A 13690-nucleotide genomic window follows, 5' to 3' on the forward strand; every position below is an offset into this window, starting at 1 on the left:
TATACATTCACAGTTTTATATTGTGATGTTACCTCAAAAAAATCCAAGGTATATAAGGTAGTACAATTCTAAAGTTGTAACATTGCAACCCTATGGTAAGATGTCAAGGATAATTAAAACAGTTTGAGATCCACTTATTTGTGTACAAACCCATTGCCTTCCTACTTCTTCCTCTGCCTGTCCCCATGCCCTACAAAACAAAACCTTTAACTCTACAGGTATACAGAACTGATCCCTTATTCCTGTCTGTATTTGCGCTAAAAACTGAATCTTCCCACAAGCTTCATCTTCCACACGCAGCCATCCATGACTGGTACCATCACACTGCAAATCCTCTGCTGTGAAAGCCTCTTCTGTTTACAGACCCTTACTAGGACCACTTATTCCACACTGGAACGTCTTAGTCCTCACCCTGATCTGTAAAACATTCTGGTTATTGTCATTTCTGTGCCAGGTGTGAGTGATAACACTTCGGGGCTTGACATGACCGCTGGAGCCCAGGCTACTTTGCATGTGGAGTTCTTTGCCAGGTGGAAACTTTTCCCCGTGTTCCCTGTTACTGAAGAACCCAAGGCCCTGCCAGGTTTGAGGTCCTTTGCCTTCTTTGAACTTAGTCACAGCAGACTTGTTCCAAAGCTGCTCAAAGCCACACGAGGAGATGGCAGCAGTGTAGTTACTCCCTCACTGTTTCTCTCTACACTTTCTCTGCCTGGCTGCTGTCTGCCCTTTTGCCCTCTTTCCCAGCTCATTACCTGGGAGACCTGATCTTCCACTGCTGCCCCATTTTGAATCACTATTTTGCATCTGCCCGGTAAAATGTGTCCCAGTTTTGCCTCAAATGCAGGATTCCTGCTGCACAGAACCGCTGCTCCTTTTTACTGCATGTGCACAGCTGATTTTGGAATGATTTGCCCACGTGCTGTAAGCCATGCATTGAAACTTCAGCCTTTCTGAAGGACAGGAAGATGGGGGAAAAAAATAACTTTTTTTTCACAACATATTTAAAGCTGTTGCTTGTAATCTTTAGGACTGGCTTTTATTTTAGTAAAGAACTAGTGTTTCAACTGTCAATACATATGAAAAGTAGACGATATGTGAGCTGTGCTTCAAACCACTTGGCACTCCAATGCATCAGCAATGGAAACATCCACCACTGATTTTTTACAAGAATTCTACAAAAAGGCCTGCATACCTTCCATGTTGTAGCTATTCCACATACGTCCCATCCAGTTTCCACGAAAGACAGAGATAGGAAAATAATGATCCAGACTATACCCTTGTCGCCTCAGACTTACACAAAGATTATTATAAGGAATACTTTACAATAAGATTTACCTACTTTAGAATTTAAAGGCTAGCATGATCCTGTTCTTCCTCTGGCCAATGTTGCCACAGCTCAATAGATTTGCTACATAAACCAAAATACAGCTTCATAGCGAAGAGATGATGCCTGCAAGTGCCACAGGGATGAGAAAAAAGGTATTTAATGTAAAAACAGTAACTCTGGTGTCTGGAACAGGATGAAGCTGGGTTTTGAGATACTCCCACTGTACACAGATATAGAGCGAATTATGAAAGACAGTGCTTAACTTAGAAATTCAGAATTTATTTACAAGTTTTCGCTAAAAAAAGGAAACAACATAGAACTCTCTCCTTGGATATATTCCACGCTGCAAAACACTGCAATTGAAGATCATTAAATTCATTTACACATTTTACAGATTTCGTATACAACAGCAAGACATCAGAAGAAGGGATGATAAACTAAGCTGTTTAAAATAATGGAACTGCCACGTTTCCTTTGGCCTTTCCCACTTTGAAAATAAGCTAAAACACTGTAGCAGAGGAACAGACATAAGACTTCCAACTTTTCTAAAGGAGAATCAGCTGTCTTCAGTGCAGACTTGCTGCGTAACACCATAACATCCAACCAAAGCAACAAGATCATACCCATAGTTTCAATCTCAAAGTTGTTTATTTAACAAAGGAAGATGGAGGGCAGGTGAAGAAGCAGCAGTAACAGAAGAGGCTGTAAATTCACTATTTTTTAGCAAAGAATTCCATTTGAAAAGGGCACAGAACTCCCCTCCCACCTTTCCCAAGAAGCTCAGAATACAAACATTTCCCCACTTCCAACACACTAATCACCACACAGAATTTTAACACGCATTTTAAAAAGTATAATAATCCTTGACAGAACAGTAACAAATGCTAATCACTATTATCACCTGCTAGTCTAAGAGTTGCCCAGCTTTAGGTACAGGTTTTTTAGATTTTGCATAGCAATTGCACCTATTTTCAACTTACTTCACCATCAACATGAAACATTATTGATTTGAAAAGGCTATGAAACACCAACAGAAAAAAAGCCTGGAATCAATCAAACCAGGAAAATTTGACTTCCAATGTAAACTGAATCAGGACTTTACCCAGCTACTTTTATCTTCCTCAATATCACAACTGTAATTCAATAATTCATAACATGTTTTCCGAGCCTAATTCATATCCTTTAAAATAGTACTGCTGTATTAATTGAAATTTTAAAAACCTCTGTTTTTTTTAAATTTAAAAATAAATTGGGAAGTGTACCGAAGGAAATTCATCCCTGAGTAACGAGACATTTAAAAACCTCATCCTATCGACGATCCGATCGATTATAAAGATGTAGTGAAGTTATGCAGGGAGAACATCAGGAGAGCCAAAGCTCAGCTAGAGCTCAACTTGGCTGCAGCTGTTAAGGATAACAAAAAATGTTTCTATAAATTCATTAACAGCAAAAGGAGAATTAGGGAAAATCCCCCTGCTTTACTGGATGCAGAGAGAAACATGGTAACTAAGGATGAGGAAAAGGCTGAGGTGCTCAACGCCTACTTTGCCTCAGTCTTTAGCAGTGGAACTGGCTGTTCCCTGGACACCCAGCCTCGTGAGCTGGAAGATGGGGAGGGGAAGCAGAATGAGGTCAGCACAGTTGAAGAGGAGGTGGTCAGAGACCTGCTACACCACTTGGATGCACACAAGTCTGTGGGACCAGATGGGTTACACCCAAGGGTGCTGAGGGAGTTGGCAGATGTGCTCGCCAAGCCGCTGTCCATGATCTACCTGAAGTCATGGCTAACTGGGGAGGTCCCATTGGACTGGAGGGTGGCAAATGTGACACCCATCTACAAGAAAGGCAGGAAGGAGGATCCAGGAAACTATAGACCTGTCAGTCTGACCTCAGTGCCAGGGCAGGTCATGGAGCAGGTCATCTCGGGTGCCATTAAAAGTCATATAATGGACAACCAGGGGATCAGGCCCAGCCAGCATGGGTTTATGAAAGGCAGGTCCTGCCTGACAAACCTGATCTCCTCCTATGACAGGGCAACCTGCTTATTGGATGAGGGAAAGGCTGTGGATGTTTTTTACCTTGACTTTAGTAAGGCCTTTGACACCGTTTCCCACAGCATTCTCCTGGCAAAACGAGCTGCTCGAGGCTTGGATGGGCACACGCTTTGCTGGGTAAAAAACTGTCTGGATGGCCGGGCCCAAAGAGTTGTGGTGAACAGAGTTAAATCCGGTTGGCGGCCGGTCACGAGTGGTGTCCCCAGGGCTCGGTTTTGGGGCCACTCCTGTTTAACATCTTTATTGATGATCTAGACGAGGGGATCGAGTGCACCCTCAGTCAGTTTGCAGATGACACCAAGTTGGGTGGGAGTGTTGATCTGCTCGAGGGTAGGGAGGCTCTGCAGAGAGACCTGGCCAGGCTGGAGCGATGGGCTGAGGCCAACTGGAGGAGTTTCACTAAGGCCAAATGCCGGGTGCTGCACTTGGGCCACAACAACGCCCAGCAGCGCTACAGGCTTGGGGAGGAGTGGCTGGAGAGCTGCCAGTCAGAGAGGGACCTGGGGGTGTTGACTGACAGCCGGCTGAACATGAGCCAGCAGTGTGCCCAGGTGGCCAAGAAGGCCAATGGCATCCTGGCCTGTATCAGCAATAGCGTGGCCAACAGGGACAGGGAAGGGATCTTACCCCTGGACTCAGCACTGGTGAGGCCGCCCCTCGATTCCTGGGTTCAGTTTTGGGCCCCTCACTCCAAAAAGGCCATTGAATGACTCGAGCGTGTCCAGAGAAGGGCAACGGAGCTGGTGCAGGGTCTGGAGCACAGGTCTGATGGGGAGACCTCATGGCCCTCTCCAACTCCCTGAAAGGAGGGTGCAGAGAGGGGGGATGAGTCTCTTGACCCAAGTAATAAGCGATAGAACAAGAGGGAATGGCCTCAAGCTGCACCAGGGCAGGGTCAGACTGGCTCTTAGGAAGGATTTCTTTGCAGAAGGGGTTGTTGGGCGTTGGAATGGGCTGCCCAGGGAGGTGGTGGAGTCCCCACCCCTGGAGGGGTTGAAGAGTAGAGGCAACATAGCGCTCAGGGATCTGGTCTATTTGGGATCTGTCAATGTTAGGTTAATGGTTGGACTAGATGATCTTCAAGGTCTTTTCCAACCTAGACGACTCTGTGATTCTGTGATTGCAATATGTCACGACGTGTACTCTAACAGTCAGCGCTATTAACAGGCAGCAACAGAACTTGTCACAGTCCAATATATTTGCAGCGTTGTGGCATTGATCCCCTTATCTTGTTTAATGAAACTGCAAGTGAACATTAGGAAAAAGGATAAATAGAAATAGTGTCTTTATTATTTTAAGTTAAATGTCAAATTGACAGCTAAACCGTGCTGGATCCCCGAAAACTCAGAGCAGTGATGGTTAGTAACTTGCTTCTTTGGATGTCCGAAAGATTTTCACCAGGTTGTCTTCAACCAAACAACAGGAGGAGAATGATTGTAACGGAGTTCACTGCTATTAATGGCACTGTAGGAAAAAAGAGAAGAGCACTTCTTCTGCAAGTGACAGAACTTATGTTGGGAGACCTCCTTTTAAGGAGCAAAATCAGACAAAACTTTAAAAAATACACTGAATTTTATTCAAAAATCAGAATTAGTGGAAAGAGCCATGTTCAAAGCTCAGGATACTGACAATTAGGAAGCAACAGCATAAATATTTTTATACCGCTCATCACATTATAACTTTGACCCAAACAATCCTTTCTCCAAACAATGAAACAAACCATCTCAAAGTCAGTTTCTACCCTAGTCTTGCTGTGATCTAAAAGAAATGTATCGGTTTTTACCCTGTGGTCGACAGGACAGGTAAGATTTGCTACTTCCTCTTTATCATAAAATGAATTTTTGGTGTGATCTATAGTGAACAACTACCAGTAACTTACAAATGAAAAGTCTATTTTTTCCCCTAATCCTTTGGGGCACGTAAGCCTGGTTTACCTTTCAGAATTCCAGGAATTACATTTCCCTCACTAGGTACTTCACATAAAATTGAATTTAGCCAAGGTGAAGTGAACTGCACACTCACCAAGCTTCCCCCCAGCTCCCAAACTCCGAGGAAAGGCAAAACACAGCAGCGACACCACAAGCCACAGTCAGTCAGGGAACGTTTTACACTTTATCAAAATCAGGGCAATGTAGCCATGACCTGCGCCCTCCTATACAGAGTCCACACGTGAAGGAAGGGTAGAGTGGAAGTCATGAGCAGAAATACCAGCTGCTTGGTAAACAAGCCAAAATCCTGATGTTACTTCGTTAAAGCACAGGAATAAAATTTTACAGACAATAATACATAAACAGAAGATTGTCACCTTACCTCTCATAACGGTTCGTACAGATCGAATAAGGTTCGTTAGCTGTGCTTTAATTCCTGGTTCCTCTCCAAATCCTCCAATCCCCTGATCACTTCCCCAGCCAACTGTGTCACATAAAAACAGCCAGAGATGTCAGAAAAAAAAAAAAAAGTCAACAAATGATATCAGCAATATTAATGAGTGATCCATCTCGAATATGGTGAAGTTTATACTAACATTGAAAGACAAACTACAAACCAATTTGGTTTATTCCACCATCAGATTTGAATACAAGAATCTGAATACAAGATCTGAAAACTGTTAAACCTTTTAATGAACACAACAGTAATGACACCTCTGTGTCATTCTGTGAAGGAAACCCTTACCTTTTTAATACACTACTGTTCCCTGCATGCCAGAGAAACAAATGAGTTCATCTGGGCTTCAACGAAACACCCACCAAAATAAAAAAAAAAAAAAAACAAAAAACAAACTACAATCTGTGCACAGTCCTTCACCAGAAGACAAAAATCACAAATAATTGTTGGGTAAGAAGTGATGCTTCAGCACTGAGGAACAAGCTGCACGACAGAGAACGGTCAGTACAAATTCCAAATTGGGATGATGATTTTTGTAACTGCTATTAAAAAAATACAACAAAACAGACTTGGGAACTTTTCCGAGAGCGACAGAAGTGTTGAAGGTTTACAAAGCCCTTCAAGGGAGAATCCCTTTCCTGGCCGCTGTGGAGAGCAGAGTCTGTGGTCCCAGTGATGGGACCAGGGAATTCCGTGTCGTGCTGGCCACAGCCCTGACCCGTTTGGAGATGGGCAGAGAAGGGAGCGGCTCTCAATATTCAAACCTGCACTGTGCAACCTGCAAGTTTCTTTTCTCCAGAGACAACTTCGGAGTGATTTCCGCCCCCCCCCCCCCCCTTTCTCGTCTCCCTCACTCTGCTGGCACCATGCTGTGGTCGGTAGACGAGTCCTCTTCATCACCACTGCTTCCCACTTGGAGGAACCCCGAGTTACTCCCAAGTCTCCCGAGTCACCTGGGGCTGACAAGGGGCTTGACCCATCCTGTTAGTCCCCACATCTCCCTTTTCTGCAAGCTGCAGCTCACCAGGAAAGCAAAAGAAAAACCCAGACTCAAACTGAGCAGGTCCCCTGCAGTGAATCCTCCTGGGGAACGGGAAAAAGGGATAACTATCCGCCCTCCTGCCAAAAATCCAAGTTCAGCCTGACTTGGAGAAGTCAGGATTCCCCCGATCAGGAAAATGGGAAACCTTCAACCATAGGTAATTTATTCTGGGGCTTTGCAGATCTTTGCGTGGCTTTTTCTGTGTTTTGCAGAGTTTTGTTTTCTTTTAAAGGACAAGGATGCCCCCAGCCTTGGCGATCTTTATTCAGTACCGCAGAAACATGAGCGTGATCGTGCAAAGCCCGGGAAGTGCCATCTCATCCAAAAAAAGGCAGGACAAGATGAAAGAAACCATCTCACGCTACCACTGCATCCTGACGCGTGGCACAAATGGAGATGAAATACTACAAAGGCACAGAAAAAAAGAAAACCATGGGGATAAAAGAGACAGACAAAGCAACGACAGAAGTGACATCAGCCACACCAGCAGAAAATTCAACTTCGAGACTGAAAACCCCCGAGCAATCCCTTGCACGCTGATATTCAGCACCGGTAAGGAAAGGCCGCGGGGAGGGGCAGGGGGGTGACCGCAGCACCGTCCCCCAGGAAGCCCGGCGAGCCGGGAGGGGCCTCCGCCACACCGGTCGGCCTTCCGGCGCCCGCGGAGCCCGCTACGCGCCTCCCCGGCCCCGGCGAGCGCCGGGCGGCCGCGGCCGGGTCCCGCCAGCCGGGCTGCGGGCGGCTCCTCCCTTCACGCGGCCGTGTGCCGGGAACACGTCGCCGCGGCCGGGCCTGGCCCGGGCCTCCCCGCCCCGCGCTCCGCTTCCGCTCCGTTCGTTCCCCTCAGCCGACGGGCGGCTGACGGCCTCACCGTGTCGGAGGAACCGCTCCTCGTGCAACACGGCGACGGCGTTGACGATGAGGAGCGCGGCCTGCAGCAGCGAGTACAGCGTGAACGCCATGGCCCGCCGCCGGGGCGCGAACCGGCGCCCAAGCGGGACGTGGCGGGGGCTGAGCGGCGGGGAAGGGGCGGGGTTTTGCGGGTGGGGGCGTGGTTTGTAAGGGGGCGGAGCGTCGGGAGGGGGGCGGGGCAGGGGGCGGGGACTGTGGGCCGCGCAGCGTTTTGCCGCGGAGGAGCGCGCTTGGCGCGCAGCGAGTGCGGGCTCGCCCCTCGCCGCCGGTAGTCTGAACATCGCACCTTCTAAATAGTGGGAGGGAAACGTCATCCCGCTGCCAGGTAGCCCCCCACGGGCGTATTACTGATCTAATATTTGCAGGATCGGTCAAAACCGTAAATCATCTCATGTGCAGAAATACACGTTTTTATATTTAATTTTACGGACAATATCTGCGTTTTTTTCCCCTGCATTTTTTCAATATCTATTGATTCACGTTTTTCTTCTAGCAGGAAATCAGCTCAGATCCCAATTGTTTATCCAAAATGTAAGGTCTGCAGAAGTCAAGATTCGTAGCAGAATCCAAAACCTAATTCTATCTTATATTGGATTGATCAGGGCCTCTGGGAACTTCTGCAGTCAAATAACAAAAATAATAATAACTGGAGCTCAGGGATACTGTATAGTTATTGATGCATAAATACACATTTTTTTTCCCTTGCATCTTTCAGTCCGATTGGCTGAAGGGGGTGATTTGCATAATCACTCTGATTTTATTTCTCAGTAATCATACAATATGCAAACTCCTTAACTCCGGATGGTTGATAGCTTTTATTACCCAATCAGGGTACAATGATTTGCATAATCACTGAGCTTTGATGGTTATTAGACTCATTCGCTGTGATAGCAATGATAACTTTGTGCTTAATGTGGTGGACTGGAGAGACCCCATCTCGATCCTTTACCCTGCCACACATTTCTGATACGATCTGGGCAAATTATCCGGAGTTTTATCAATATTACATCTCCATGCTTCAGCTCTGGGTTAAGATCCACTCACCAGCAAGCGTGAGATGATCTGGTACTTCAGCAATTAATTAAGCGTCGGGACAGTACGACCAATAGACTCTCAGACACCATGTGAATGAGGCACGAAGAAGCCCACACCTCAGCTGCTTCTCGTCTTCGTCTTTCCTTTCCAAAACAATTTCTTTAGTCGATGACATAGTGTTATGCATCTAGATAATCATTACTATTAAATTACATTACATTTTAGCAGCTGGAGCTGGACGCAGGAGGAAGCACCCCATCAGCAGAGCCATAGCATGTTTTGTTACTAACTTACCCCCAAAGTTATTACTATTAAGTAAGGGTGATAGAACAGAGAACAAAAACACGTTCATCAGAGTTTTTTGTCATCTGGTCAAAAGTATTTGTCACTTCAGTCTCAAAAAGGAATATAGCCTTAATTTAGGGAAGCGAATAAAGCATCTATTGCACTTCCAGTGGGATCAATATTATTTAAGCCTTACTGAAGAGTTTTGTTACATGAAAGCTCAAAATATTTCCAAATGTTGGCTCTGATTCTGCAAACACATCTAACTTCCTGTTTGTCAGCAGATAGTGGCACTACTCAGGTGTACTGGCACGTGTGAACACGTACTTGCAAGCTCAGGAATTCCAACATCTTTATTTCTCATCTAGATTTTTAAATTTGGTATAACTACTACATATAGTGGTTGGTATAAAAACTACCAGTTTAACATTTAGAAATGGAGCCACTTCTGGTTACCCAGGGGCCCCCAAAGTTTGCCAGAAACTTTTTTAAATCCTTCAAACCATCTTTTTCTGTGTGTCTATAAATAATAAAAAAGGCTAATCTTGATTTTTACCAAACTCCGTACACACAGAGAAAGTCAATATTGGGCTGAAAAGATTTCATCTCAAAGGTCATTACTATTTTTTAAGAAGTTGTGAGTGCTGGCATATAATGGTCTCACAAATAGAATTGCCTTTTGTTCTCAGACATAACTTAGGGCATTATGGCAGTAATTCTATAATTAAATACAGATAAATATGAGGGGTCACTAACAGGCACGTTTAATAACCACCATCATCAAATAGCATTTCCTGGGCTACCTCCTTACGGTATCCAGCCTATAAATAAATACTAACCTCAGTGAAGAGCTAATGTTTAGAATTATGGCTCTGAAAAAAAATGAGGTTTTTAAAATAAGTATACAAGTTATGGCTTAGTATTTTTACCCATAATTAAGATGTATTTCCAAAGAGCAGGTGCCATCAAGCTTACATAAACTTGACGTGATTTTCCCCTTTGTAAAATCCATCATGGCAACTTAACGACCGCATGAGTCTTATCTCTGAATCATCATGTTACGTGGTTGAAGGGAAAACCAGACAAAGTTGCTTGCATTAGAAGGAAGGTTTTTTTTTTTTTCTCTTCATTAAGGTGTTATGTTTCATTGCAGTAAATTCCTGTGGTGTCATCTGCAGAGTGCAGTCAATCACCATAAAGGAGAGTTTTAAACCGCCTTACAGATGTCGAAGGAATAAACTTCAGGCTGGTGAACTGTTGTGAAGACCTTGGTATTTTTTATTCTGTTTATTGTTCAATATCATCAGACAGAGCATAGCTCCTCAGGTCTAACTATCCTCTACAGTTAATGATACTCGAACTTGTTGCTCAGGATTTTCAGGATTACGTTAGTTTATTCCTGGTGAGCAAATACCAGGTCAAAGGAAGTATTCTTATGACTTCAGTCCCTAAATCCTTTGCCTCACTTGCCACCATCTTCTGGGTTTATTTTCTGAACTAGCTTTGGCAGTTTCCTCCTTTAGATATTTTACATACCCAGACATACACATATCAGTAAGAATATTTTTGAGACACAAGAAAGGCTGGAAACTGGCCCAACAAATATCAAGTGGAGAAATGTATTTTGTTGGTGGCAACTCTTCCGTCTGATTTGACTTCTGTAATTGCCAGTGGAAAGACCCTTAACGGGAACACGGCATCAGCCTTCTCTATTTTCGGTGCCTCATGCCAAGTGGTTGCTAACGAATGTGTGTCTCTAGACGGGCTTTGCCAATGGGCCTAGTCATACCTCATGAGCTGAAGATGAGCAAACTTTAAATATTCACCCTCAGAGTCCAGAAGGCAACTTGCTACATCGTGGTTTTACCTTAAGAGGGCTCTGAACAGACACAAACCATCGCACTCTGGAATGGGGTATCGAACCAAGCAGCTGAGTCCTTACACCCACCTACCATGTACCAACCTCTACAATGAGTAACTCCATTAACTGAAAAATTCTGTGTATGTAAAAAATTTAGGTTCTGCAGCTGAGTTATAAATAACTCCCGTAGCCTCATTCCATGGTTAAACTAAAGCCTTTGCCATCCTTTAGTCATCACACCTATCGCACTGCCAAGGTCAGTGATGTGTCCTACAGACATAATGCATCTGTTGTAAGCACAAATTGAATACTTAACTGATTCAGTGTCTAGTTGTTTGTTTTAACCACCAAAGCTGGAAATGCAATAAGATTTGGTACATCTGAGAGAACTAGTATCTAGTTCTTACCCTTCAGCAGCTGTATAAAAGATCTTCGTCTTGTCCATGACGCTGTATGGGCTGAGCAGTATCATCTCTGTCCTTCCTGGCTTATTGAAAAGTGAATAGCCATCCTCTTCAAAAATCACACCCTGTCAGCTTTCCTAAGATTTGCACCTTGAGAGGACGTTAATACGGTTTCATACGCAAATGGAGATTGAAGAACAAAAGAAAAACGAATACAAAATTCAAATTTACACCTGAATTTATTGACGCCATTTCCTAAGTTTATCATACTTGGCTCCATAACCATAACAGCCTTTAAATGTCATTTGTTGTCTAGTGCATGTACACACACACACATGCTGCTGTTCATCTTGGTATTATCAACAGTACATTATATTGTACTGTGATTATTGGCAACTTTGGCCCAGTCACCGTTTGTGCTGTGTTCATGCTGAAACCAGAACCAAAGTTCATTATGCTTGGTACCATATCGATATTTTTCAGAGATGACAGGTGCAGGGATTTTCCAGTCCATGTCTCAGCTGGAAAACAGTGAATATCAAAAGCAGGCCAACATGAGGAATGAGGCAGCAGAAAAACAAATAAACTTTGCCAGAGAATTGGAAGTCTCTGCTTAGCCTGCCTTACCGCTGACAGACGGTCAGGATTTGCAGGCGTTGAGGCAGCAGCGGGTCTTAAGGAGGGATTTAGAGGAGGATGAGGAGACAGCTCCATGAATTTTGACAAGGGGGAGGATTTTGTCTCTGTACGGCAAGTGGCATGAAGAGCGAGCAGGGGTATTAAGGAGAGCAAAGAGAAGGGGTGCCTGAGGCCGCTGTTACAGGCGATGGACGGGCAGGAGCAGCTCACTAAGTACAGGTGTTATGCAACAGGGAGACCAAAGTGGCACAGACTGTTCAGGCAAGGAGTTGGTGTTTGCCACTGTGGACATGCAAGCATGTGTTTCATCAGACCATGGAAAATGGTGTCAGTAGCAATAGTTTGAATGGGAATATGGTTGATGTCAGAGGAGAAAGGATCCTGCTGTGGCTGAGCCTCCACCAGGGACAGCTGACATGTCCCCTCAGTTTCAGAATCAGGTCTGGTTTCCACCTCTGCTAATAGAAAAGTTACTGAAACTGCTTTTTTGGGACAAACACAGAGGTGTTGTAAAGGTGGCTGAAGTCTGACTGCCTTCGCAGCACACAGATTTTCACTCATGGCTGTGAAATGCCCCATGCCTGTGGGAGAGCCTCATCTTTCTGTGCCTACCCTAAGTCTCTGTTTTGATAAGCATCAGATACGGGAGCTTACACGAGCGTGTTGGTGTCACGGTGTGTCCCACTGGGGCCAGACTCTTCATCAACGGCTTCCCCGGTGAATGGCTGGCCCCATCTAAGCCTGGAAAAGGAGGAAACTCATAGACTGTAGCCTTCCTGTTCATACATTTGGTGGCCCTTAGGGCCTCCTGTTTGACGCCAACCGCCCTTCCAACCTGTGGGCAACTCCAAAGTGCCTTAATGATCCTGCAGATATTTTCATTGCTCTGCAATGTGTGAGCACAAAGGGGGAACGGACCATGCCAGACCCCTTTTTGGAGCAATATCCATTGGTCAAAGGGCTTTTCTCCTGATTCCTTCAACTTTCCATCTATTTGTATTGGAAAGCATGCTGGAGATAGGCCAAGAAAGTTGATAAGGTACATGGAAAATTATATACCCGGCAGCTCTTGAAGGGTTCCCAGCAGCAGTTAGCAAAGGGCATGAAGCTGGACTAGGCTGGCCAGATCCAGGGAGCACACTGATCCCTCTCTGTGCCAGATCTCAGACTAGTCTGTCCCCTTTAACTGTCACCTGAATAGGGAGAACAGCCAGGCTTGCTCCTTAGCAAGCTGGTGCCATGCCAGAGGCAGAGGTCATTGGTGCTGGGAAAGCTGCAGCACTCTGTTTAAAGATTAATAGACAGTATCCTCCTTCATGCTGTAAAAGTGGGCAGATTAAAAAAAAAAAAAAATCACAAACCTGGTGACTTAAGAGATTGCAATCTGTCCAATAACATTAGCAATAGCCGCAGAGTTGTACAGCTAGTAGGAAACCATGAGCAAAAGGTTAGATCTCAGCATAACGTGTGGGATTCACACATGAGTCAGAGGGATTGGGAAACCTTTGTAAAAATCACCAGAAATCCCCCACTGCATTTTTTTTCCCATGACTCACCCACAGAAAGAGATAATATGGAAGGATGTATGTCTCTACAGTAAATTTTTAACACATCATAGAGATAAAGTACATATATCTGTGCTTTTTCTCCGCTTCCATTTTCCTGCATTTTCTAATACTGGTGTGCTACGAGTTCACAGTCTAAAGCTATGGTGGAGAAAATGAAGTGCTTCATGTCAGTCCATCA

The 13690-nt window shown here is 44.8% G+C and overlaps 1 protein-coding gene across 1 annotated transcript; it reads right to left on the reverse strand.

The window, feature by feature from the left end:
- Positions 1-4649: 4649 nt before the first annotated feature.
- On the reverse strand, positions 4650-7829 carry IER3IP1 (immediate early response 3 interacting protein 1). The gene is made up of 3 exons (XM_074811812.1): positions 7680-7829; positions 5692-5793; positions 4650-4845 (listed from the first exon to the last, which is right to left on the reverse strand). The coding sequence occupies exons 1-3, from the start codon at positions 7768-7770 to the stop codon at positions 4790-4792; spliced, it is 249 nt and encodes an 82-aa protein (XP_074667913.1). The 5' UTR covers positions 7771-7829; the 3' UTR covers positions 4650-4789.
- Positions 7830-13690: the final 5861 nt, after the last annotated feature.

This window comes from Strix aluco, chromosome Z (assembly GCF_031877795.1).
Source record: "Strix aluco isolate bStrAlu1 chromosome Z, bStrAlu1.hap1, whole genome shotgun sequence".
Lineage (NCBI taxonomy): Eukaryota > Metazoa > Chordata > Aves > Strigiformes > Strigidae > Strix > Strix aluco.